At 42.7% G+C, this 23,548-nt stretch overlaps 1 protein-coding gene across 2 annotated transcripts in view; it reads left to right on the top strand.

Moving 5' to 3' along the window:
* SYT5 (synaptotagmin 5) overlaps positions 1 to 23,548 on the top strand; it is a 42,204-nt gene that overhangs the window by 6,964 nt on the left and 11,692 nt on the right. For both annotated transcript variants that reach the window (XM_042477276.1, XM_042477277.1), the window contains exon 2: positions 21,311 to 21,469. In XM_042477276.1, the coding sequence (XP_042333210.1) occupies positions 21,319 to 21,469 (151 nt within the window). In that variant the 5' untranslated portion in view covers positions 21,311 to 21,318. The remainder of the gene's footprint in view (positions 1 to 21,310; positions 21,470 to 23,548) is intronic.

The raw sequence follows: 23,548 nt of genomic DNA, 5'->3' as shown, positions 1-23,548 counted from the left end.
TGTGGGTTCTTACATTTGTGTTGTGGTGAATCCATTCCGGATTTTAATCAGGACTGGAAAGAAACTATGCATGGTGCCAAATCTGTTTCAAGGGTAGGGCCTTTAAAATGTAGACCCTTGTTGTTTAGAAATTAACCATGGAAGTTGACTGAAGTTGTGCATGTCTACTCAGAAGAAAGATCATTCAGATCCAATGGTATTTGGCATGTATCCACACTACAGAAATAAAATATTTTGACACCACTTTAAATGCCACGACTCTATCCTACAGAATCCAGGCATTTGTAGTTTGGGGAGGCACCAGGGCTCTCTGATAGACTAAGCTGAATATGTCACCAAACTACAAATCCCAGGATTCCACAGGATGGAGTCATGGAAGTTAAAGTGGTGCCAAACTGCTTTATTTCTGCAGTGTGGAAGAACTGTTAGTTCCATAGAAGTGTGCCCAGAAAGACAGCATGGTGCAGAGCTTTGAGTGTTGGACTAGGACACCGGAAGATCAGGGTTCAAATTCCCGCTCACCTGTGGAAACCCACTGGGTGACCTTGGGCAAGTTAAACTCACTCAGCCTCTGAGGAAGGCAATGGCAAACCAACTTTGAAGAAATCTTGCCAAGAAAATCCCATGATAGAGTTGCCATAAGCTGGAGTTGACTTGAAGGCACAACATAACAGCGACAAATGTGACTGTTGCCTCAGGGTTTTGCAGGAAGGCTGTAAGAGAGATCTCTTGTAAGAATTTTTTTAAAATGCAATGGGGAGAAGGGTGGGGACAAGCTTCCTGAGTCTTTTCCAAGGGACAGAGTGGATTAGAGCTGGAGGGGGGGGCAGTTAACGTCAGATAGAGCTCCACTTTTGTCTTCTGAAGCAGAAAATGGTAAGTTGGGGGTTGACAGGAAGGACTTAGCTATAGGCAATGCTGTTATTCTCAAGCTGGGCATCTTTGGGGATTACATATTTAATCATGTTCCCAACCTAATCATATGTATGTGAGGCATATTATGTATAGGAGTTTAAAGAGACATTCCTCCCTCCCTCTCTACTTCTCTCTCTCTCTCTCTCTCTTATACATCACAGATACATGCCAAACCCAGACTCCTGAAAAATAATGCATCAGCAGCAGTGGTAAATTTTGGTAGTGTCCACAACCATACCTGTAAAGGAGGATCCAAAATTGGAGGCAGCTATGTTGAGGCACATCGATGAACCAATTCATCTGTGCCAGGAGCAGATCTTTTGTAATGGTAACAGGTCTTACTATCCCCTTTTAGACTATGCCACTTCCCAGTACCTGCATTACAATGTGGACAGCTCACATTGCCAGGGATATGGATTTCTTCACCCCAACCTACAGGATAGCAACCAAACTCTCAAAGGAGACAGGAAAGCATGAGGAAGGGGTGACAGATGGCCTCATTGCCCCTTTCTCATCAAAAAGTCCCGAGGCTTCAACCTTGGCTCCACAATGCAATATGTCTCGTGCCACCATGAGGGAAGGGTTAGCAAGAAGTAAATCAGGACCTGCCAGTAGTTAGCAATGGAATGACAAGAGCTTTTTAACTCCCAATTATCCAACAATTGAACCAACTATTTTTGTTGTTGTTGTTGTTAACCACCTTCAAGTTGATGGTTGTTAACCACCTTGTTGTTGTTAACCACCTTCAAGTTGATGGCAACTCTGTGGATGAGACATCTCCAAGATTCTCTGTCCTCCACTGCTCTGCTTAGTTCCTGCAAACTCATATCTGTGACCTCCTTAACAGAGTCCATCCATTTAGCATGCAGTCTTCCTCTCTTCCTGCTTCGTTCCACCTTTCTTAGCATTATTGATTTTCCTCTGAGTTGTGTCTTCTCATGATGCATCCAAAGTACGACAGCCTCAGTTTTGCCATCTTGGCTTCCAGGGAGAGTTCCGGCTTGATCTGTTCTAGGACCCATTTCTGTCTCTTCTTGGCTCTCCATGGAATTCTCATGTATCTATTAATTAAAATAATTATAGCCTACCAAAATCTACAGATCTCAAACCATTAAACAATTTGAACAATTATAAAATGATTCCAGTCAGAACAGTTTGAAGCAAAGCAACAAGATCATGCAATGGACAGGAATCTACACCCAGTATAGTTCAGAAACCAAGCCCTGGTCACTCCACTCCAAAACTTGGGTGTGTTTTAACTGGGAGCCAAACTGAGGCCACTGTCAGTGGCAAGAACGCCTCCAAGAGGAGACAGAATTGCACAATTAGGGTACTACAACACAGAAGTCCCTGCCTGCTATCTCTATATAATGCATTGGGTCCTCTGGTTGGATACAGGGCAAGGCCTCTCTAGCAGGCAGTAAATAAAGAGCAGGGATATAAAGGGAAACATGGTACCTTAGGTGTTGTGTCTCCATCCTGTGTGGACTTTAAATGACATCACTGGCACTTTGAACGCAGAGTGGAAGTATATTGGGAAAGGGAGCTGTGTGGGGAGCAGTAGTGTCATTCCCCTTCGGGTGTCACCTGGTGTGGTCCACACTCCCCGCATTCCTTAGTGATACCCCTGAATGAAACAAAAATTCCAAAATGGATGGGTGCTCACACTTTGGTCCCCCTAGACTTCATTTTCCAGGTCTAATCTGCAGTGCAGAATTAATCAGTTTGACACTGCTTTAACTGCCATAGCTCATAGAATTCTGGAATTAGTAGTTTTGTGAGGTATTTAGCCTTCTCATTCAGAGAGTGCTTGTACCACAACAAACTACAAATCCCAAACTCCCATAGGATTGAACCATGGCTATTAAAGCAGATGCAGCATCACAAGTCGTAAATAGCTAGGCCAAGGGTCAGGGGTCGGGCAAATGAAGTCTAAAACTTTTGTTTGGGTTGGGCTGGATGGCCCTTGTGGTCTCTAAGTTCCAACTCTATGATTCTAAATGCTTGGAGGATAAAAAGCAGAAATCTGATGGACCAGACCACTGTAGGAAATGGGAGGAAGCCATGATGGAATTTGGGAAGCTTTCATAAAATCCATTTGCACTGTTTGCATTTTTGCATATCCAGTTTGGGCTGGCAACTGTTTGAAACAGCAAGCCCCATTATCCCTTACATTGGCCATACTGCCAAGGCCTGTTGCAGTCCTTAACACCTGTTGCTTCATCGAAGTTTGTTTTATCATTTCAATTGTGGGGGTTTTCTCCACCAACTCTAGCACACTAGAACTTGGCAGAAACCCTGACCCTCATTCTCATTCACTTTCTACATTGCCAAAAAGCACTTTGGGATGCCTTTTGGGCAGCCAGCCCAAAATGCTGTTTGTGTTCATCAGTATGAACAGAACAGGCAATGATCTTGTGGTCGAGAGAAGTTTTATGGCATGCCATTTGCTCTTCCCACCTGTGTGCTGATGATGTATAGGCTGGAGAGGGCACACCATTTACTCCTAATTACTTGACTTTACTACTTCCTTGGCAATGTAGATCTTCTGGGCAGGGTTTGGGGGAAGTGCTTTTTGAACTACAGTTCTCAGAATTTCCTAATCAGCACAGGGACTGTGCAGGTTGCCTGGGAGATTCTTGGAGTTGTAGTCCAAAAATATAACTTTCTCCATCACACCCTTCCTTGTTAGTGTTGCTGAGCATTGCTGTGCAGAGCCTATGGACACAGCAGACTGCCCATGGGTTCTGCTGCTGTTGTGAGCCTTCAAGTCATTTCTGACTTATGGCGACCCTAAAGCTATCATGAGGTCTTGCTTATGGTGACCCTAAGGCTTTCTTGACAAGATTTGTTCAGAGGAAATTTGCCACTGCCTTCCCTTGAGGCTGAGAACATGTGACTTGAGGCTGAGAGCATGTGACAATCAGTAAAAAGGTTCTCTACCCTTATTGTTGTTGTTGTTGTTGTTGTTGTTGTGTGCCTTCTGGTCATTTCAGTCTTATGGTAAGCTATCAAGTCGTTTGGGACTTATGGAAACCCTAAGGCTGTCATGGGATTTGCTTGTCAAGATTTGTTCATAGGAAGTTTGCCACTGCCTTCCTTTGAGGCTGAGAGTATGTGACTTTCCCAAGGTCACCTAGTGGGTTTCATGGCTGGGCTCCAGAGTAATAGTCCAACACTCAAACCTAACTTACTGTGAAATATCAGCTTATGGAATTCATTACCATAGTGTTGTGGCAAAGATTCCTGGTTTAGGTTGCTTTATTAAAAGTAAAAAAAATAATAATAGAAAGATTAGAAAATTATCAGCAGCTGTTTTTAACCTTGAAAGCTAACTAGAACCTCCATGTTCAGCTGTAGTATAGCTGCAAGAATTGGATGTTTGGTAACCAAACAGTGAAGAGATATTATGTCCTCCATACCTCAACTATGGACTTCCTGGAAGAATCTGTAACACTGAATGTTGAATAACTTGGAGCTGAGTAGATGTTGATTAATTCATTACAGCTACTTAAATATGTATATGCAGAGTTACATTTTTGTGTTGCTCTTTATCGTGGTACATTTTTAGATGCCCTTTTCTACAAAAAGCTCAAGGTATTTTAAAATTAAAATTATGCAGATGTATTTTACACAGCATTAAACAATACCTTCTGTAGCAGAGAAACAGCCACCTTAGATGGAAGGAATAGGGGTAACTCTTATAAGGTGATGCCTGCCACACAATGATGTCACTGGAGTTGGCATCACCTGGTGAGGTAACTCATGGTGTCAAAAATGTAAATTTCCAAAAGCAAACGTTGATTTTGCCATTTTATATAAGGGACACTATTTCACTATGCCATTGTATTTAATGGGACTTGAGTACCCACAGATATTGGTATCCACAGGGGTCCTGGAACCAAAACCCAGCAGATATCAAGTATTTACATGTACATAGTTTCATAAAGTGAAAATTTGGTAGGATGTGATTTTTACACACACACACACACACACACACACACACACAAACCCTGGGGCCTTTCCTTAATTCCCACTGAGTCTCACTCCACATACACCATCTCTTCAACATCTTAAAGGGAGGCAGGCAAATACCACAGTTGTTTCAGTCTAAAGGCAGATGTTTGGGGACCTGTAGTATCACCTAGTTAGGGTCTCACCTGGTGCAGCCTGTATCCTTAGTGACACTCCTACTGCTACTTGCATTTTTAAAAAGTGCTTGTATTGAATCTTCATAAAAGTGCTTGTATTCAACTTTTTAAGAAGTGCTCCCTTTAAGGGTGAATATCTTTTTAGTTAATCCAAAGTAGTCTGTCTAAAGCAGAAGTAGGAATCATGTGGCCCTCTCGCTGCTGATGGACTACAAGTCATAACCTTTAGCCATGATAGTCACTGTTAATGAATGCTGGAAGTTGCAGTTCAACACAATGGTGGCTCCCAAGTCAGTGGGGCAATGGGTTCACACCAGGTTTTAACTCAGGCTTTAAAGCAGATGACTTAATCTCAAAAATAACTTCAGGACCTTGGACAGCTGCGTCCCAAATCTGGAATGGATTCAGTGCCCCTCTAACATGGGGCAGTCACTAGGTGCCACTGGTCCAACAACATGTGGGTGGAGTTGCATAATTCCAAATCTGGTGTAAGGCCTGAATCCTCTGACTAAATCCATTGCATTCAATGAAATGTACGTACATGTTGACTCACAATTTCATCATTAATTCATTGGGTCTAGTTGGGACTAACTACAACGGGATTCAGGCCTTAAAATTCAGGTAGTCAGTGGATTCTTGCAACCCTATTGAAAACATTACAAATGCTTGGTGCCCAAACGTTTTCTGGAACAAACTAGCCCATGATGGATCATGGTGGAGCTGGCCCCTGAGACACAGATATGGGGTTATTGTGTCTTACACAGCTATGAAGGAGGGCTTCTCATCTCCCCCCTCCCCATCTTTTTCTTGACACTTCGCCACCCACTGAAGAAGGAACTGGAGCTACTAATCTGGTAAGACATCTGTCTCTTTTGGGTGCAGGGGGAGAAAGGGAAAACAAATCAGCCTAGGCTATTGCCATCCACTTACAGTTGTGCCTTTCTTTCTTGCAGCGATATTTTTCTAAAAATGAAAATTTTCCTGCTTTCTCCCTGGTTTGAAAACACTGCCCAGGGTTGGTGAAAAGTTGTGAAAGACAACACCATTGCTGTTCTCATAGGGGCTACAGGCAGTGGCCAGCCGTATAACAAGAAAATACCAGTATGCAAAGGATCTTGTAGCACCTTTGAGACTGACTGTGGGAAAGAAGTAGTAGCATATGCTTTTGCAGACTTGGTCTACTTCCTCAGATGCATGTGGAATATCTTATCTGAATGCAAAGACGTAGGCATGTTAGTCTGCAATATCGGTCTGCAAAGGGATCTTATAGCACCTTTGAGACTAATCATACAAAAAAAGTTGTAGCATAAGCTTTTGCAGAGTAGTGCTGCATCTACACAGCAGAATTAATGCAGTTTGACACCGCTTTAACTGCCATGGCTCAATGCTGTGGAATCCTGGGAACTGTCGTTTTGTGAGACATTTAATCTTCTCTATCAGAGAGTTCTGGTGCCACAAACCCCATGATTCCACAGCATGGAACCATGGTAGTTAAAGCAGTGTCAAACTGCATTAATTCTGCAGTGTGACAGCAGCATAGCTCTACTTCCTCAGATGTAAGACATAGTCTATAAAAGTTTGTGTTACAACTTCTTTTGCACAGTTAGTCTGAAAGGTGCTACAAGATCTCTTTGCATACTGATATTTCAGACTAACACAAGTATGTCTTTTTTTACCCTCAAGGAAATACCAGTTACTCAAAGGAAAGGAAAGATGGTGCTGTTGTAGCTAGCCCTCACATCCTACTTGTGAGCTACCAGTAGCCATCTGTGGGTGGTGGATGCTGGAGTAGATTGAGCTTTGGTCTTTTCTGACAGTGTTCTTCTTCTCTCTATAGACAGTCCAAGGGTATGTCTGTACTGCCCAGTTGTATCAGTTTGATACCACTTTTAGCTGTTATGGGTCTATGCTATGGAATGCTGGGATCTGTAGCTTTGAAATACTTAGAATTCCCTCCAGACAAACACACATTTTCTCTAGCAGAAAATCCTTAGTATCATGCTAAAAACCTCTGGATTCCAAAGGATTGAGCCTGGACGGTTAAAATGGTATCACACTACAATACTCATTTACTGTAGATAACAGAATGAATGTGGGACTAGTAAGTAAGGGAATGAGTGTGGGAGTGACGTTACTTTGCTGGCAAAGCTCTGGTGCCACAACAAACTACCATTCTCAAAATTCCATAGCATTGAGCCATGGCAGTCAAAGTGGTGTCAAACTGGATTATTTCTGCAGTGTGGATGCAGCCTTTGATTCCCCCCCCATAAACTGGCAACATTGGAAAGAAATGTTGAGCAAACTGGAGGAAAAGAGATGGGGGGGGGGTACGTTGACAGGAAATCTAGGGACAAGTTGGAAATAGGCCCTGGGGTTTGGAAGGCATTGCTAGAACTTCCGAGGAGAGGAGTGTCACTGTGCATTCATCCAAGAAAGAAGAGAGAGAGAGAGAGAGAAGGGGGGAAGTGAAGGAGAAAAAAGGGGGTGAGTTCAGGACAACCTGCTGAATACACAGGGAATCTAGAAATCTGTAATTTTGGGGGGGGAAATCAGATTCAGTAATGAGGCAGATTAATAAATGAATAATAGTGATTAAGCAAATGATTCGCCTGCTTTGCTCTGCTGAGCTTTTCATCCCCTCCCTGCTACCACCCCTGCATGAAATGTGAGATTTTAAGAGAAAAAGCAGGGATTGGAATACTGAAATTGAAGAGCAGCTTTCACATGCAGCTGAATGAAGAACCAGAGTCCTGTACTGTGCTCTCCAGAATCCACATGAGAGGAGACAATTTTCAAATATACCAGTATTTTTTTTTAAAACTAAATTTCCCTACAAATGGAAAAGCAGCACATCAGGGAGGAGACCGGATGAGATTTCTTCTTCTTCTTGATTTACTAGTTCTCTACTTGTGGGGCAACCTTAGGTTTGACAACTGGGAGCATTTTCAAAAAGTGGGATTTATACCTGCAACTTTAAGTGGCACAATCCTTCCTGCCATCTCATGACTTTCCCACTTCTTTCTGATGCAAGTATAGGCTTCGAGGTGACTGAGTACAGGTTATAAACCATATTAAAGGCTTTCCTCTCTCTTCCGCTTTCCCCTTTTGTCCTCAGCTTACTTCAATTGCTGCAAATTGAATTCAAAAAGGCGGAGAAGAGTGGAGAGGTGGATTCTTTTCCCTTCCTAGTAAGCTCAGGCAAAAGCAGACTCCTGCAACCTCACCTAACTTGTGTGTTCTTCCTCACTCATAACATTTCCCCTTTTGACCATACTTGTTGCTTGGCCATATGTATACCAGTTTTCATATGTGAAATGTTGGGGGGGTGGTATGCTGTACCTTTTAAGGATGGAAAACTTCTTTCAGCCTGAGAGCCAAAGTCAATTTCCAAGATGCTTGATGGAAGGTGTATTCTAGTCATCATAGGATTAATAATGCCAGCATTTTTATGTAAAGGTTATATGTAAACCTTCACTGTCAATACTAAGACACAGGAGATATATTTCATACTTTAGAATGAGTGGAAAAGCCATATTAAAGCTGAAAAGCTGCTCCATACAGGTATCAAGGGGTGGGGGGGGGGTGTCCAGATTCACATATGGAAACTGAGGGTTTCCATTCCTGCCATACATACTCTTTCCTTTTTTTTGGAAAAAAAGAGAGATTTTAAAGCAGCTAGTCACAGATATGCAGGCTTGATGCTAAATGGGATGTTCAAAGGATGCTACAAGAAAGACAGTAGCTAGTAGAGATTTCTCTTTCTGCTTGTGATACAACTTGCACCGGGATCAGATTAATGGTTCCTCCCGACTTATAACCTTGTAGGTCTATTATCCATGTGGTGTTAGTGTCCCCTGGCCTTAACAATATTCCAGTTGGGGCCTGACTATTCTGCCTTGGTCAGGCCCCACCTGGAATATTGTGTCCAGTTCTGGGCACTACAATTCAAAAAGGACATTGAGAAACTGGAGCGTGTCCAGAGGAGGTCGACTAAAATGAAAGGTCTGGAAACCTTGCCCTATGAGGAACGACTCAAGGAGCTGGGGATGTTTAGCCTGGAGAAGAGAAGATTAGGTGATATTGACTAGCCCTCTTTAAATATTTGAAAGGATGTCATATTGAGGAGGGAGCAAGCTTGTTTTCTGCTGCTCCAGAGAACAGGACCCGGAACAATGGATGAGATACAGGAGAAGGATTCCACCTCAACATTAGGAATCCTGACAGTAAGGGCTGTTTGACAGTGGAACACACTCCCTCGGAGTGTAGTGGAGTCTCCTTCCTTGGAGGTCTTTAAGCAGAGGTTAGATGGCCATCTGCTGGGGATGCTTTGATTGGATTTCCTTCATGGCAGGGGGTTGGACTGGATGGGCCCATGCAGTCTCTTCCAACTCTATGATTCTATGATTTCAATTCGTGTGGCCCTAATTCCATGCAGTCTGAAGGAATGGGTGGCACAGAAAGAGAGGAGGAAGGGAGGAGGGAGAACATGCTCTACAATCTTACAAGTTCTGTCCATCATTGGACGCTGTATTGAATTAGTATTGAATTCTGAACTGCAGCTGATCATCACCATGAGAGTTCCTCTTGCCATGTTTCCTGAGACAGTCCTAAAAAGGAAGGGAGGGAGATGTTGATTCATATTAACAAACAAATTCCATCTCTATCTGAAGTAGGTCTTTTGTATATCCAATTTCGTTCAAGACCAAGCCAGTTCTAAATAATTTGCATTATCATAGCTCACCACTATATTGTTTCTGGGGAAAGCTTTCACCTTACCATTGTCTGCTATAAGAACAGTAGTTAAAATCAGAGATAACAGGGATCCATAAGGAGAATGACAGTTGATGTCACCGTTCCTATTAAATAAATCATGGTGCTTCCACTGGTCTGAATCCTGGCTTCAGTCCAATGCTGCTGTGCCCACCATTGGCAGTGATCCCTGATCACTTTTTACTGAGAAGAGGCTCAGCCCTCATCTTGGGGCACAGTCTCAAAGGTCAGAACAGTTACTTTTATTTTGGACTGTAGCTTCCAGAATCCCCCCAGGCACCATGAGCATTGCCTGCGCAGAAGCCTGGCCACGTATGCTTCCTTTCATTTTGCCATGAGAAGAAGGTGAGATATTAACATAATACATAAGTAATGAAGGGACTAAGTGGTAACTTAAGGATGTTATTATTTATTTAAAGTATTTATTATCCTTGGGCAAAAGCTTTCTGGACAACATTGATCTTCTTTCCACATACACGCTTATGAGGCTGACCTTCCATAGATGTTAAAAAGACACAGAGACACTTGGCCACAGTCTGAGTTACGGATGTGGCTATGAAGAAAGCACAGACTTTTCCATTCACTTATTCAAAGCTTATAGCTTATGAGGAAAACACCAGCCTTTTGTCTCCAGGCTAAAAATTATACAGGCAGCTTAGTTATTTCAGGTGTTGCTTTTCACAACAGAGTCTTCAAGATGGCATCCACAGCCATGGGCATCAGAATAAGGGGGTTTGAACCCCCTCTAAAACAAGATTGGGGGGTGTCTTAACACACACACCCCATGATTTGACAACATTGAGCCACCAAGACTCTTTCATAGTTGATCCTCCTCAGGAATTATCTAGGAGAAGTGTACTAAATGATCACGTACTAATAAATATTAATACAGTAGTAATTGTCATTTAATCCTCCTAGGAATAATAGGAAGCCTGCAATCCATAGTTGGGAGTTTCTTGGGAGTAAGCTGCATTAAATAAATGGAGGACATTTTTGAGTATAAATTGTTGTTGTTAGAGTCTTCTTATTTAAAGAAATTTAAGTGAACGTGAAAGGGGAAAGCATTCCCCTCAACTGTCCTGATTTGGCAGAGGCAATCCTGATTAATCCTCTGCCATCCCACTTTTTCAGCATCTTTTAAAATGCCCCAGTTTCTTTCTCCTCACCTGTTCTCACTCCTCCCTTGTCCTCAGCTTACTTCTGTTGCTGCAAAATGTCTCCAAAGTATAACCGCACTTTGCATTCAATAATCTTAGCAGAGGGGAGACAAGAGGAGGAGTGGAGTCTTCCACCTCCCAGTAGGCTCAGGCAGACGCAAACTGCTGCAACGTCTCTTAGCTTATTTGTTCTTCCTCATTAATAACTTTTGCCATCTTGACCACATCCTGATGTTTTTTGGCCAAACATGTTCTGGTTTTCATATGTGAAATGTTGAGGAGATAGCAAAGTAATTTGTCCTCCTCCTGCAAGTATTGGTGAGTAGGCAAAATTATTAACAACCTGCCTGTCATTGTTGACCCCCCATGCAAACCTTTAGAACAGATTGGAGGTCCCTATCTACAGCAGAACTAGACTAAAATATTTTCCTGTCCAAGCAAAGGTTTCTCTCCTCATTCCACAGACTAGAACCAAATGGACAGGTGGTTTAAAATTTCCTCAGCAGAAGTAAATGCATACCAACTAGCAGGTTAGTTTAGAATAGGGATGGAAAATCTTAGCCCCAGTGGTTTAAATCTGTTCCTTTGGGGTTCCCAGGCAGCCATGTCCAGTGATGTTGATTCAAATTAATTGACTCAAACTCAAGTCACTTTTAATGATGATTTACACTCAACTCTGCAGTAAATGGTGCATTGACTTGACTCAACTAGTGACTTATGTATTCTTAGTGACTGATTTGCTGTCCTAACTTATTCCAGGACTGTTACAGAATGGAAAACGGTTTTCCTCCTTTGAACAACATTCATTTTCCACTTTTGCCTTTCAGTGATGGAAGCAGAAGTTTAGATTTGCTGTAAAGAAAGCCCCTGCTTCCTGTAGGCCTCTGCCTCAAGCCCATTGCCTAATGTATTTGCTGTTCCTGTCTGAGAAACGTGTCCCATGCTATGGAGACAAGCCTTGCCTCTTGATCCTAGGAAAACAGAGCAATAATGCTCCCCAATGTGCAGTGGGCAGAGGCTGCTGAATAGATCTCAACTCCCAACTCAAACTCATTCCCTAATGCATTTGCTTTTCCCCTCAGAGAAACATGTCCTATGATCTGAGCTTGAGATGGGGTTAAGGTCTACTCAACATCATGTCTGCAATGTGCATTCAAGGAGCTTTCTAATCCTTTTAAAAATCTTTAGAAGGATCCACCTGTAGTCTCTACACCATCCAACCTCGCCTCTGTTTTTTTTTCTGCTGAAGCTGGTTCCCTTACTTGAGACTAGACTTGAGACTTGACTTGAAATTACCTTCAGCGACTGGAGACTCGACTTGAGACTTGAAGGTGGAGACTTGAGACCTTGAGAAAAAGACTTCGCTACATCACTAGCCATGTCCTCTTTCCCAGAACACGATTCATTTGGTAGCTCCCAGCTTTTGCATTTGATGTTTGGTATTGTGTGCCTTCAAGTTGTTTCTGACTTATGGCGGCCCTATCATGGGGTTTTCTTGGCAAGATTTGTTCAGAGGAGGGCTGAGAGCAAGCGACTAGCCTAAGGTCACCTAATGGGCTTCATGGCTGAGCCAGGAATTGAACCCTGGTCTCCAGAGTCCAACACTCAAACCACTATGCCACTCTGGCCCCACACTAAAATGTTGAAAAGCCTACCCTAGGACCTAGTAGGTAGCAGTAAGATATCAAAGCTAAAAACCTACTGTTATTTTTTGCCTCTCTCCTTTTGCCTTGGGCCTCCTCCACCACTGGAATATGGTTCCTGGAAACATCCCTAAAACCAAATTTGTCCCTTGGATTCTCCACTCTTGGCTTAGTGACTAACAGATTGGCTCGGCTATCACAACACATTCTTGTCCTTTAGCACCTATTTCTTCTCCCTCCCTCTCAGCATCCACTGCTTGAGGTGTCTGCCTCTGCTGCCTATCGGTAAGGCTGGTCCTTGATCCATTTACATTTCCAGAAGATCTCTCATCTAGGCATTGACCTGACTTAAGTCAGCTTTGAGAGGGTTTCTTCAGGTGCCTTCAGACCATTCACAGTTTAAGGCTGAAAGCAGCCCTCTCTTTTTCACCCTGTCTCCCTCCCATCCCATATACATCTCTTCCTCTGCCCAGCAGCCGAGTGGTGTTAAATCCTGCTTCTGAAACAATGTCTCAAGGATTTGGGTTGTGGAGAAGCACATAAGCTCTGCCAATCCCATCTGCGAGCTGTCAAGGAGCAGTAAAGTGGGGGGAGAGGCAGAACGAATGTGCCAGGTGGGTGATGGACTTATGGGCTTATTATGGGAGGATGCAAAAGACGAGTGTGGGAGGGGTGTTGAAAAGACGAGTGAAAGCAGAGTGGAGAGCCTTTTAACTACTCTTTCCTTCTATCTTTCTCCATCTCCCCTCCCCTGCCCCTGTTTCTTCTGTCTCTGCACCATTTCTCTTCCTTCCCATTTCTCTGTCAAACTGAAACAATATTTACAGGAAAGCCATGCCCATTCAGCTGCTGGGTCTGTGAACAACGCCATGTGCCACTGTCAAAATAAACCCACACAAATGCATTTTAAATCACCCTGCCCAATTCTCTCTTAATACTGAGATCAAATAAAGAGTGCAATTTAACTCTTTAACCCTTAAACCATCTTCTTCCCACATCTCTGATGAGCTGAATACTTTCTCCCCTCCACACACAAAAAGTGTTTCTGTTTCTCCATCCACCATGCACACATCAGCCATCCGCTTGAGGTTATATACTACGTGCATTAAATTGCATATATCTCTTGTTGGGCTCAGTGGCCCAGTTCATATATAAGAAGCTCTGTGCTCATATTATATGCCTCCCCACTCCTCTCTTTCCATTCTCCTTTGTGACATGTATGATTTCAGTCTTTAAAGCTCTAAGTGGCTTATGGACAAGTAACCTAAAGGAGCTCCTTTCTCCTTATTTACTTACTCCCACCTGAAGATCTTCATCTCAGACTTTCCTTGGGGTTTCCCCACATCACCAAATGGATGGCTGGATAAGAAATGGCCTGTTCTAGATTGGCATCCCATCTGCAGAATGCCCACCTTGGAGAAGCTCACCTGGCACCAGCATTGTGGTCTTTTTTGGTGGCACGTGAAGACCTCTGGATTCACAAGCTAAATATGAATCATCAAGGATGATAAGAGGTACGGAGAACAAAACGTATGAGGAAAGGTTGAAGGAGCTGGACACATTCAGCATGGTGAAGAGAAGACTGAGAGATGACGTGATGGCACTTTTAAAATATTTAAAGGGGTGTCACAGAGAAGAGGGTGCAATTTTGTTCTCTGCTGCTCCAGCAGATAAAACCAGGTTGCATGGGTTTAAGTGAAAAGAGAGTTAGGTTTCAATTGAACATTAGAAGAAACTTCTTTACAATAAGAGTGGTTTGGCAATCAAACAAATTCCCTACACTGCAATGTAGAAATAATGCAGTTTGACACCACTTTAACTGACATGGCTCCATGCTCTGGAATCCTGGGATCTGTAGTTTGTTGTGAGACCAGAGCTCTCTGACAGAGAAGGCTAAATATCTCACAAAACTAAAAAACAGATTTCCATAGTATTGAGCTATGGCACCTAAAGCATTGTCACACTGCATTATTTCTGCAGTGCCTACTAGGGATGCTCTAGCTGGAGTTTCTACATCGAGTCTGTGTTGGATTTGATGGCCTTTAGGGGACCGTCCAACTCTATGATTCTGTTGTTCTCACAGTATAATGTAGTGGCAAAAAAAGGAGAAAAATGGCACCCCAGATTGCATGAACAGAAATACAGCATCTAGATCAAGAGAAATAACATCCCCACTATATTCTTCTTTGTTCAGGCTTCAGCTGTAGTACTGTGACCAGTTTGGGGCACTAGTTTTCCAACGCTATCAACAAGATGGAAGATATCCAGAAAAGGGTGACAAATATGGCAAAGTATCTTGAAGCCAAGCCCTATGGGGGATGATTGAGGGACCTGGGGATGTTTAATCTGGAGGAGGAAAGAATGAGTGACGCAGTGTGATAGTTGGCTTCAAATATTTGAAGTGTTGCCATGTGGAAGGTGGGGCAGGCCTGTTTTCAGCTACTCCAAAGAATAAGATCTCAAGCAACAGATTCAAATTACAAGAAAGGGGATTTGGATTAAACATTAGGAAAAGCTGTCTGGTTAGAGCTCTCTGGGTAAGTAGCTCCAACCTTTATTGGAGGTTTTTAAACAGTGGTTGATGACCATCTGTCAGGGATGCATTTGCTGTGTTTCTCCAGTGACAGGTGTTTGGATTAGATGACAGTTGTGGTTCCTTCCAACGCTACAGTTCTGTGATTCTATGAGTCTCCCATCATCCTTTAGATGAAATTACAGCTCTTCTTTGCTGATGATTTGATCTTGGTTTTGTATGCTGTAGTGTTTTCACTTTTGCTGCAAGTTTTATTGTGGTGCTTTTTTCAGTTACTGTTTCTTGCTTGTGTTTCATACATTTTTAAAAGTTTTTTGCAGCACTCAGATATTTCCCCCCCAGTTGAGAGATTTACAAATCATTCAACACATCCATGAGTTCTAACGATTTCTAAGCCACAGGTTCTCATTTCTTCCAAGCTGAGGAACCAATGCATGCTCTGCCTATAAACCAAGATTGCAAATGATCACAGTTTGAAAATCTAAGCCCTACACCACCGTAACTCTCAGTTAAATGAAAAGATGCAAGGGTGGAGGCCCAGAGTCTCGAGTTCAAATGATGGCACCACAAAGAGAGCAATGCCCAAGGCAAGTCAGCTTGTGCAGGATGATCTCTTTTTCTTGTCTCCATCCTCTCCCTTTCTCTTCCTCTGTGTCAGTGTTTGCTCCTGGAGCCCAAGGCAGTTCCAGCCAATTTGTCAGGAGATAAATGGGACTGTCCAAGAAAGAGAAACATTCTGTCAATCTGATTTGTAGAGACAGTGGCCAAGTGTGGCAGATAATCCAAAACTGGTGTTCCCTTGGGCTTGCTCGTCCTTTGCACCCAGCACTTTCCTTCCCTGTTAATTATTTAGAGTGGATACCATTACCACTCAAAAGGTCCACAGGGATCGAGAGAGGCTGCCGTTTTGAGTACTTTGTAGAAAGATGGGGCGTGCTAAGGAGTTAAAGCCCTGGGAAGCCAGCCTCCACTGTTCCTTAGAAGGAAATGGAGGCTAATGAGTGAAAAGGAGCTGCCTTCAGAACTCCTGAATCCTCTGGAAGAAAAGAAGAATAGGAGTGAGACAAGAGAACAAAAGACACAGAGCAATGGATTCAAACTACAGGAAAAGAGATTCCACTCAACATTAGGAAGAACTTCCCGACGATAAAAGCTGTTCGACACTGGAACATGCTCCTTCGGGATGTAGTGGAGTCTCTTTCTTTGGCGGTTTTTAAATAGAGGCTGGATGGCCATCTGTTGGGGTGTGTGTATGTGTGCTTTGCTTGTGTATTCCAGCATAGCAAGAGAGGGAGACTTGATGGTCCTTGAGATTTCCAACTGAATGATTCCATTATTCTATAATGAATTGAGCAGTTTTGCAATGTTTGTATTCACCTGGGGGCTGCCATGGCATATGATCTATGCAGGTCTGTTGTGCAGTGGTCGGCGGTGGAGTGACTGAGGATTCTGGGAGTGGAGAGGGTGTGATTTGGGGAGTGTGGTCTTCTCCAGTAAGGAGATCACAGTGCAACAGCACCACCGCCCAGCTTGGTCTGCCCAACTGCTCTCAAGATCCTGAAATCCAAAGCAGCGTGCCTGCATTACGTGCCTTCCCTGACTGTGTTGTTATTATTATAGGGAAACTCCCCAAGGGACTGCCGGCCCCTCCTTCCTCCACCCAAGCCAAGCTGTTGCCATTCTGTCCATCAAGCATCAGGGGAGATGCTTGGTCCAATCAGCAGCTGATGCTTTGTAATGGGCGCAAGGGAGCCCTGGCAGCTGCTCTCTTCTTCATCATCTTCTCCATCTCCCCCCTCCTCATCCTCCTGTTCTTCCTTGCCCTTGGTGAAGCTATTGCAACATGCTTGTTGCAACAGAAGAGGAGACATGAGGCCAAGAGGGTAGTAGTGGTTTTGGTTCAAAGGGGATGTGCACACATGAAAGAGAGAGAAAGAGAAGCAGGGAGGGAGAATCCACCCTACAGAGGGACATCAAATAGCCCTGTAGCATCTTTAAGCCAAACAGATTTATTTCAGCATGAGCTTTTGTGGATTACGATCCACTTCCTCAGATCTGTGGCATATCATCTGTCAGGTGTGTCTGTGCCATATTGCGCAGGTGTGTGGGTGAGATCTGAGCAAAAGCGGTTTCTGAGACGTGCCAATGTGTCTGTGAGTCTCCAAGCAGCTGCCAAAGTCATCTTTGAATTACAGAAGCTGACCCGCATGGTTCTCTCTTTGGAAACTTGCCAGTAATTACACATCTCTGAGGATGGTGAACCAAGGATTTTGGTTCCTGCTTTCAAATAAAGCACATTCTTTCCAGGGTACTCCCCCAGCATACCCAAATTTCACACAAAAAGATAATTCTGCCAGAAAACAAGGGACAACCAGTCCAGAAAAACAGGTGGCTGTAGATACGTTATCCAGTTTTTTATTTTATCCATGCAAGCCAGGGTTGTTTTTAATAAAAACAAAATCCAACTCCCATCCCACCACTGTGTTCATTCATGAGATATATTTGTAAATTATAGTCACCGGCCTCTGATCTCGGCATTTTGACTTGCTAAAAGGCACAATAATCATTACCAGCCTCTGCCACGCAGTTTTAAAAAGGCACACAGAAAGTTACTGAAACTTGGCACTACTTTTTTCAGCTCTGCAAAGGATGGCATCATAAAATGCCTCCGTTTTCAGGATACTTCTGTGTAAATTCTGCAGCAGTTTGTGTAATTCTGCAGTAATGCATGTACATTCTGCAAAATCAGAATAAAATGTCCAATTTGGAAGGATGATCATTTAAATGATTAAAAAATTTGAACTATCATCCACAAAGAGGACTGGTTTTCACTGAGTGGATGGACTACAAGAAGGGAGATCAGGGCATGCACAGGATTCCATAGGAGGCTGAGAGGGGAACAGCTGGCAGATAGAAGCAGGATGCATCTACACTGTAAAAATAATCCAGTTTGATGCCACTTTAAGTGCTGTAGCTCTGTCCTATGGAATCCTGGAATATGTAGTTTTACAAGGCCTTCTCTACCAAACAGTGCCGATGCCTTGTAAAGCTGTAAACCCCAGAATTCCATAGGAAGGCGCTACAACATTTAAAGTGGTGTCAGCCTGCATTATTTGTACAGTGCAGATGCATCCTTAGGCAGTCTTTTCCACGTTGAGCAGCTCTTACCATCAGGATTTCCCCCCTAATGTTTTGGTGGAATCTCTTGCACTTTGAATCTTATGATTCAGGTCTTATACTCTGGAGCAGGAGAAAACAAGCTACTCCATCTTCTATTTGACATCCCTTTAACTATTTAAAGATGGCTATCATATCACCTCTCAACCTTCTCTTATTCAAGCAAAACCTACCCACTACCAGCTCTTTAAGCTGTTCCAGAACTATTACCATCTTGGTACGCTATCATACTACAACAGTTATAATGCAATGCTTCCATCCCATTGCTTCCTGGGTCTTGTAGTTTGGTGAAGCACTAGAGTGCTCTGGTTGTGAAATATAAATGACCGTCTCTAAGCCACCAATCCTTCAACCATAGCAGTTTAAAATGGAACAATGGTGCTATAATTATGAAGTGTGAATAGGCTTTGTCCTCCTCTGAACACATTCCAGCTTGGCACTCCCCAACTGGACACCGTATTCTGACCAAAGCAGAATAGAGTGGTACAATTACTTCTCTCCATCTGGACACTATACAATTTAGTTCAGATAGATGCTTGGCTGTGTCTCGGTTCCTTTTACTAATGCTTGTAAAACAGAAGCCCTTTGCCCTGCCTTTTTGAAAATTGGCAGGGCTGATGCCCTGGAGGGCTGGTCTATATGGAAGTAATAGAATGCCTGACATTTTTCAAGCTACTTGGCTGGAGAAGAATCAAATTGTAAGCAGCAGAAGAGTGGCTAAAAGACCAAAAACAAACCACAAACTAATCAGAGACAAGCCACATTAATGACACTTTAAAAGTGAGACTGAATGGGGGGAAAGGATGAATACATTTTTTGTAGTTTTTTGTGGGTCTTTCAGGCTATGTGGCCATGTTCTAGAAGAGTTTCTTCCTGACGTTTCGCCAGCATCTGTGGCTGGCATCTTTGTTTTTACTATTTCAAGAGAGAGTGGTGGCATCTTCCAGCCATGTCAATTAGAGCTGACAAGAGTCATGATCTTAAAGTGTTTATTTGTAGGCTGCAAGAGATCCTTTGGAAAACCACAGTAGTTTAGTTAGGTCAAGATTGGGCAGCCTGTGGCCTTCAGATGTTGTTGGACTGCAACTCCCATCAGCTATCAAGAGGCAAGAGTGACAGATCACACGAGCTCCAATCCAACAATTTCTGGAGGGCTACACAACCTTAGAAGCTAGTAGAAAAACCAAGACATCAGTGACAGATCTACCAAGTGTGTTTTCAACTTTAGGGCTGTTTGTTGTGGTAGTATGTAATATGCACCAGTATTTTGTTTTTTAAAAACCTGACTGGTACCCTGTTAGGTATTTGTGTCGTCGCAAACTGGCTTACGATCAAATAAGTGAATTGCAATGCGGTGAAACAGTTGTATTCTGAGAGGGGGGAGCAGAGACATAGCTACATCTCTGGGATTATTGTGTAAACAGAGCCAGCAGAATGGCTGTTGGGCATGCGGTTCCGATGCACATTGTGTCCCAGTGCACTTTATTGTATTTTATTTATAACCCAAATTGGGACTCAAAGCTGCTTACAACGAATAAAAACATTGTTAAAAATCCACAAAATACAAAAGTTAATAAAAAACAACAATTGTGCAATTAGAAAACAATTAAGTCCAAAAATATGTCCTGATACATAATGGGACACTATGGGCATCAAGACACATTGCACATCGCGACATCTTGCATTATGCCCCTTTGAGCATCATGGCAATTCACTAGCATGGCTGAGTGTCATGTCAGTGACAGAGCTCCGTCATCGTTAAAGTTATGCATTGTAGCCTCTGATGCAGGATCTGAGGCAGAGTCTTTCCTAAAACAGCAGCCATCACAATTGTGACCAGAATACCATTGGTGTCTTGCACATGCGTACGTTTCCTTATGGATGTGGTTGGATATTTTTGCTTGCATTCTGGTCAAAGGGTGGCAAAATGGACCTGTGCACACAGTGCCATTGTGCATTTGATTGTGTATTTAGTTGATGCACAATGGCATTTGGTTGTGTATTTAGATGATCATCCTATTGCATGTTCAGGTGTACATCCAATTTTGCAATATTGCCATTCAGCACATGGGTTGCATAGTACAATCAACTCATAAATCCTTAGGCAGAGATTGAGAAAACCACAATATAGGACGAGGGAAGGGAATAGAGACCATCAATTTCTGTTAAATTTTATCTTTTTAAAAATATAAATACAGGTATGCCTCATTTAACAATGTAGATGTGTTCCTGGGTATTACGTCTTTAATAGAAAATTTGGTACCAGAGCCAGAAACATGGAAAGAAAAGAGAGGGAACAAACATAGAAAGAATACAGTTCCTGTACCACAAAAAAGAAAAGCAGTTCAAAATGTTCAAGCAAAATTTTCATTCAAAACTAATAAAATTTACATATGAAATGAAACAACCAGGCCAGCTGAGCCTTGCCTAAGTTAATAAAAATATTTTAACTTTCTAGAGATCACTTGAATGCTTCTTGGAAAATGCATCCACCTTTTATTTCCTCAGTCTCCACTGGAGCTGGTGAGGCAAGTTTATCTGCTTTCCTCTCTTCTCTGTTTTGCTGCTCACAAATGTTCAGTTAAGGATTCTGGAGGCTGCTGCTATTTATCTTGCCTAATATAGCCAGGCATACGCAGCTAGAGTAGAATCAGCTAGAGTAGCTCCCATTCTATCTTAGCGTAGGTATTTATTGGGTTGTTTAATACAGACAAGCTTCTGCAGCTCAGCACCAAAAGTCTATGTTTCTTCCTTCCAAATGCCAATGCTGCTAAAAACCTTCTAGCTTGACAGAGAATGAAGAGGAAATGTGGGCTTGTGAAAGACTTTGTCAAAAGGAGCTTCTTAGCCAGAGGCTTTGTTATGTGGGATATGCCTGCATATAGAAATGGAAATCCAAATCTTTGCTTGAAATGAGTTAAACTGGACGGGTTTCATTGCTCTGCTTTCTGCTTCCTCTTCCAGGGTCCACAATGAATGCAGCACGGAGGTCAGCGCGGGTGGATTCAGAGGTGACAGACTCCGAAATGGAGCCATCCCTCAATGCCACCGAAATGCCCACCAAGGAGAATGTTTTTTCTGACATGAAAGACAAATTCATGAACAAACTGGGAAAACTGCCAAGTACGTAGAGCTGTGTGCATTTCTTTCCCCCTCCCATCCCAGATTTCAGATTGCAGAGAGGGTACAATTCAAACAAATTGAGAAGGCACCAGCTATTATACAAATGATGTCTGAAATTAATTGGAGTCACACAGTCTGGCATTTCTTGACCTGCTTTAGGCTTGGTTGGAATTTTAAAAAATGAGACAATGCGCAGGGCTATATCCCATAAACTGTACAAGCCCTTCAAAACCAAATTGGAGAACGTATTATCACAAAAGGTCAGCTTTCTTTCTTTTAAAACTTAACTCCTGTTTTCAAAGGAGCAGTGTGTCTAGTGTAGCCTCAGTGTGTAGTGGAGTCAGTCTTAAAAGGTACTAGAAAATCCTTTGCACACTGGTTTTCCAGACTAACACAGCTATATCTTTGAATAGTGCTAAATGTATTTGTGTGTAAATGCATTGGCAACTCTGTATTTATCCCTGGTGGTGGTTGTCATTGTTGTTTTTAAATTGCATTTGCCTCAGTCCAAATGTCAGGATACAGCAGATTTCAGAAAAACTTGCATTCATAAACTAAAAGGGTATATCATTAGATTATAAATTTGGGTCCTGAAATTTCAAGCCTTAGATAGTCCTGACCTGGCAACTCTATGGGTGGGAGGTATACTGTATACCACCAGAACCTGCTTTCTATAAGCTTTGGTGAAACTTACAGGTTGGATTGGAAGGGTGAGACTTTGGCCTCTTTCTGTAGTTTTTGGGACTGGGAGAAGAGAAGATTCAGCAGAGAGACTTCCCCAGCCACATAACAGTTGCAAAGATGTTTAGGCTATTCTGTCTGTACCTTGCACAGCTTATCTGAGGAGTGCTACTGAGGCAGGGAATGTAAGCAGAGGGTAAAGGAAGCTAAACTAACCTATATAGGCCTCTAAGCAGCTTAGAATACATAGATAGAGCCGTGCATCATACCAATGGTAAAGGACAAATTAGAACTCAGCAACTGCACTCCTCACCAGTCCTTTGGAAACACAATTCACTACATTTCCCCAGAGAGCCTCCTTCCTCATGATACACAGAACTAGGACATTTTAAAAGCAGCTGAAAAAGTGGGATGACAGAGGACTAATCGGGACTGCCCATGCCAAATAGGGACAGTATACAATTCAGACAACAAAGATGTGGCTTCCCTAAGCCCCTGGAGGAAGGAAAAGGTGGGTGCACTCCATTTAAGAACTGAGCTGAGACTAGCTGCATCTCCATGGTCTGATCTGACTCCTTCTCCACTCCTTGCAGCAAGCATCATCATCATGAGGTGTCCCTCCTATGGCTTGACAGCTGTAGGGCAATGGAAGAATGCAGAAATGTGTCTGCAGAGCTGCATGCAAATATAGGACCTTTGCCCCAGTCTCTGCATCATTGCCTTACGTCAGAAAGAGCTGCACCTAAAATTTGAGTGAATGCCTTCTGCAAACAGCCTATGGGTGCCTGAACTCTCCTAGTATAAGTGTCAGCTCAAGTACCACCTTAACATATACTCTTATATTGCTGCTGTTCTACTTTAACTGATCTGGCTGCCTCCTGTTGCATTCTGGGATTTGCAGTTTATTATTTATTTATTTATTTATGATATTTTTACCCCACCCTTCAGCCCTAAAGGCTATCAAGGAAGGGGCATTTAGAATTCTTAGCCAGAGAGCTCTTAGGCCTCACTGAACTACAACCCCCAGAATGCAACAGGAAGCAGCCAAAGCAGTAAAAGTGGAATAGCAGAACTATACGAGAGTAGTGTGGGAATCTCCTAGTAGGTGCACTTATGGAGGCCTTTATTTATTCATTCATTCATTTATTTCATTTATATCCTGCCTTTCTTCCAATAACGGGATGCAAGGTGGCTTACAACATATTTAAAAGCCTATTTTACAACCAATGCGATGGATATATTTAAAAACCATGTAAAAACATATAAATAACTATAAAAAATAAATAAATATGTAAACAATTTTTTAAAGTTAAAAACATGAAAATGCAGCAAATGACTACATACACACCATAAAACAGCACAGCCCATCCCAGATGGCATATCTGATGGCATAAAAAT

The sequence above is a fragment of the Sceloporus undulatus genome, chromosome 6 (genome assembly GCF_019175285.1).
Source record: "Sceloporus undulatus isolate JIND9_A2432 ecotype Alabama chromosome 6, SceUnd_v1.1, whole genome shotgun sequence".
Lineage (NCBI taxonomy): Eukaryota > Metazoa > Chordata > Lepidosauria > Squamata > Phrynosomatidae > Sceloporus > Sceloporus undulatus.
Note: the sequence above shows the minus strand (reverse complement) of the source record. Positions and strands in the feature narration are given on the sequence as shown.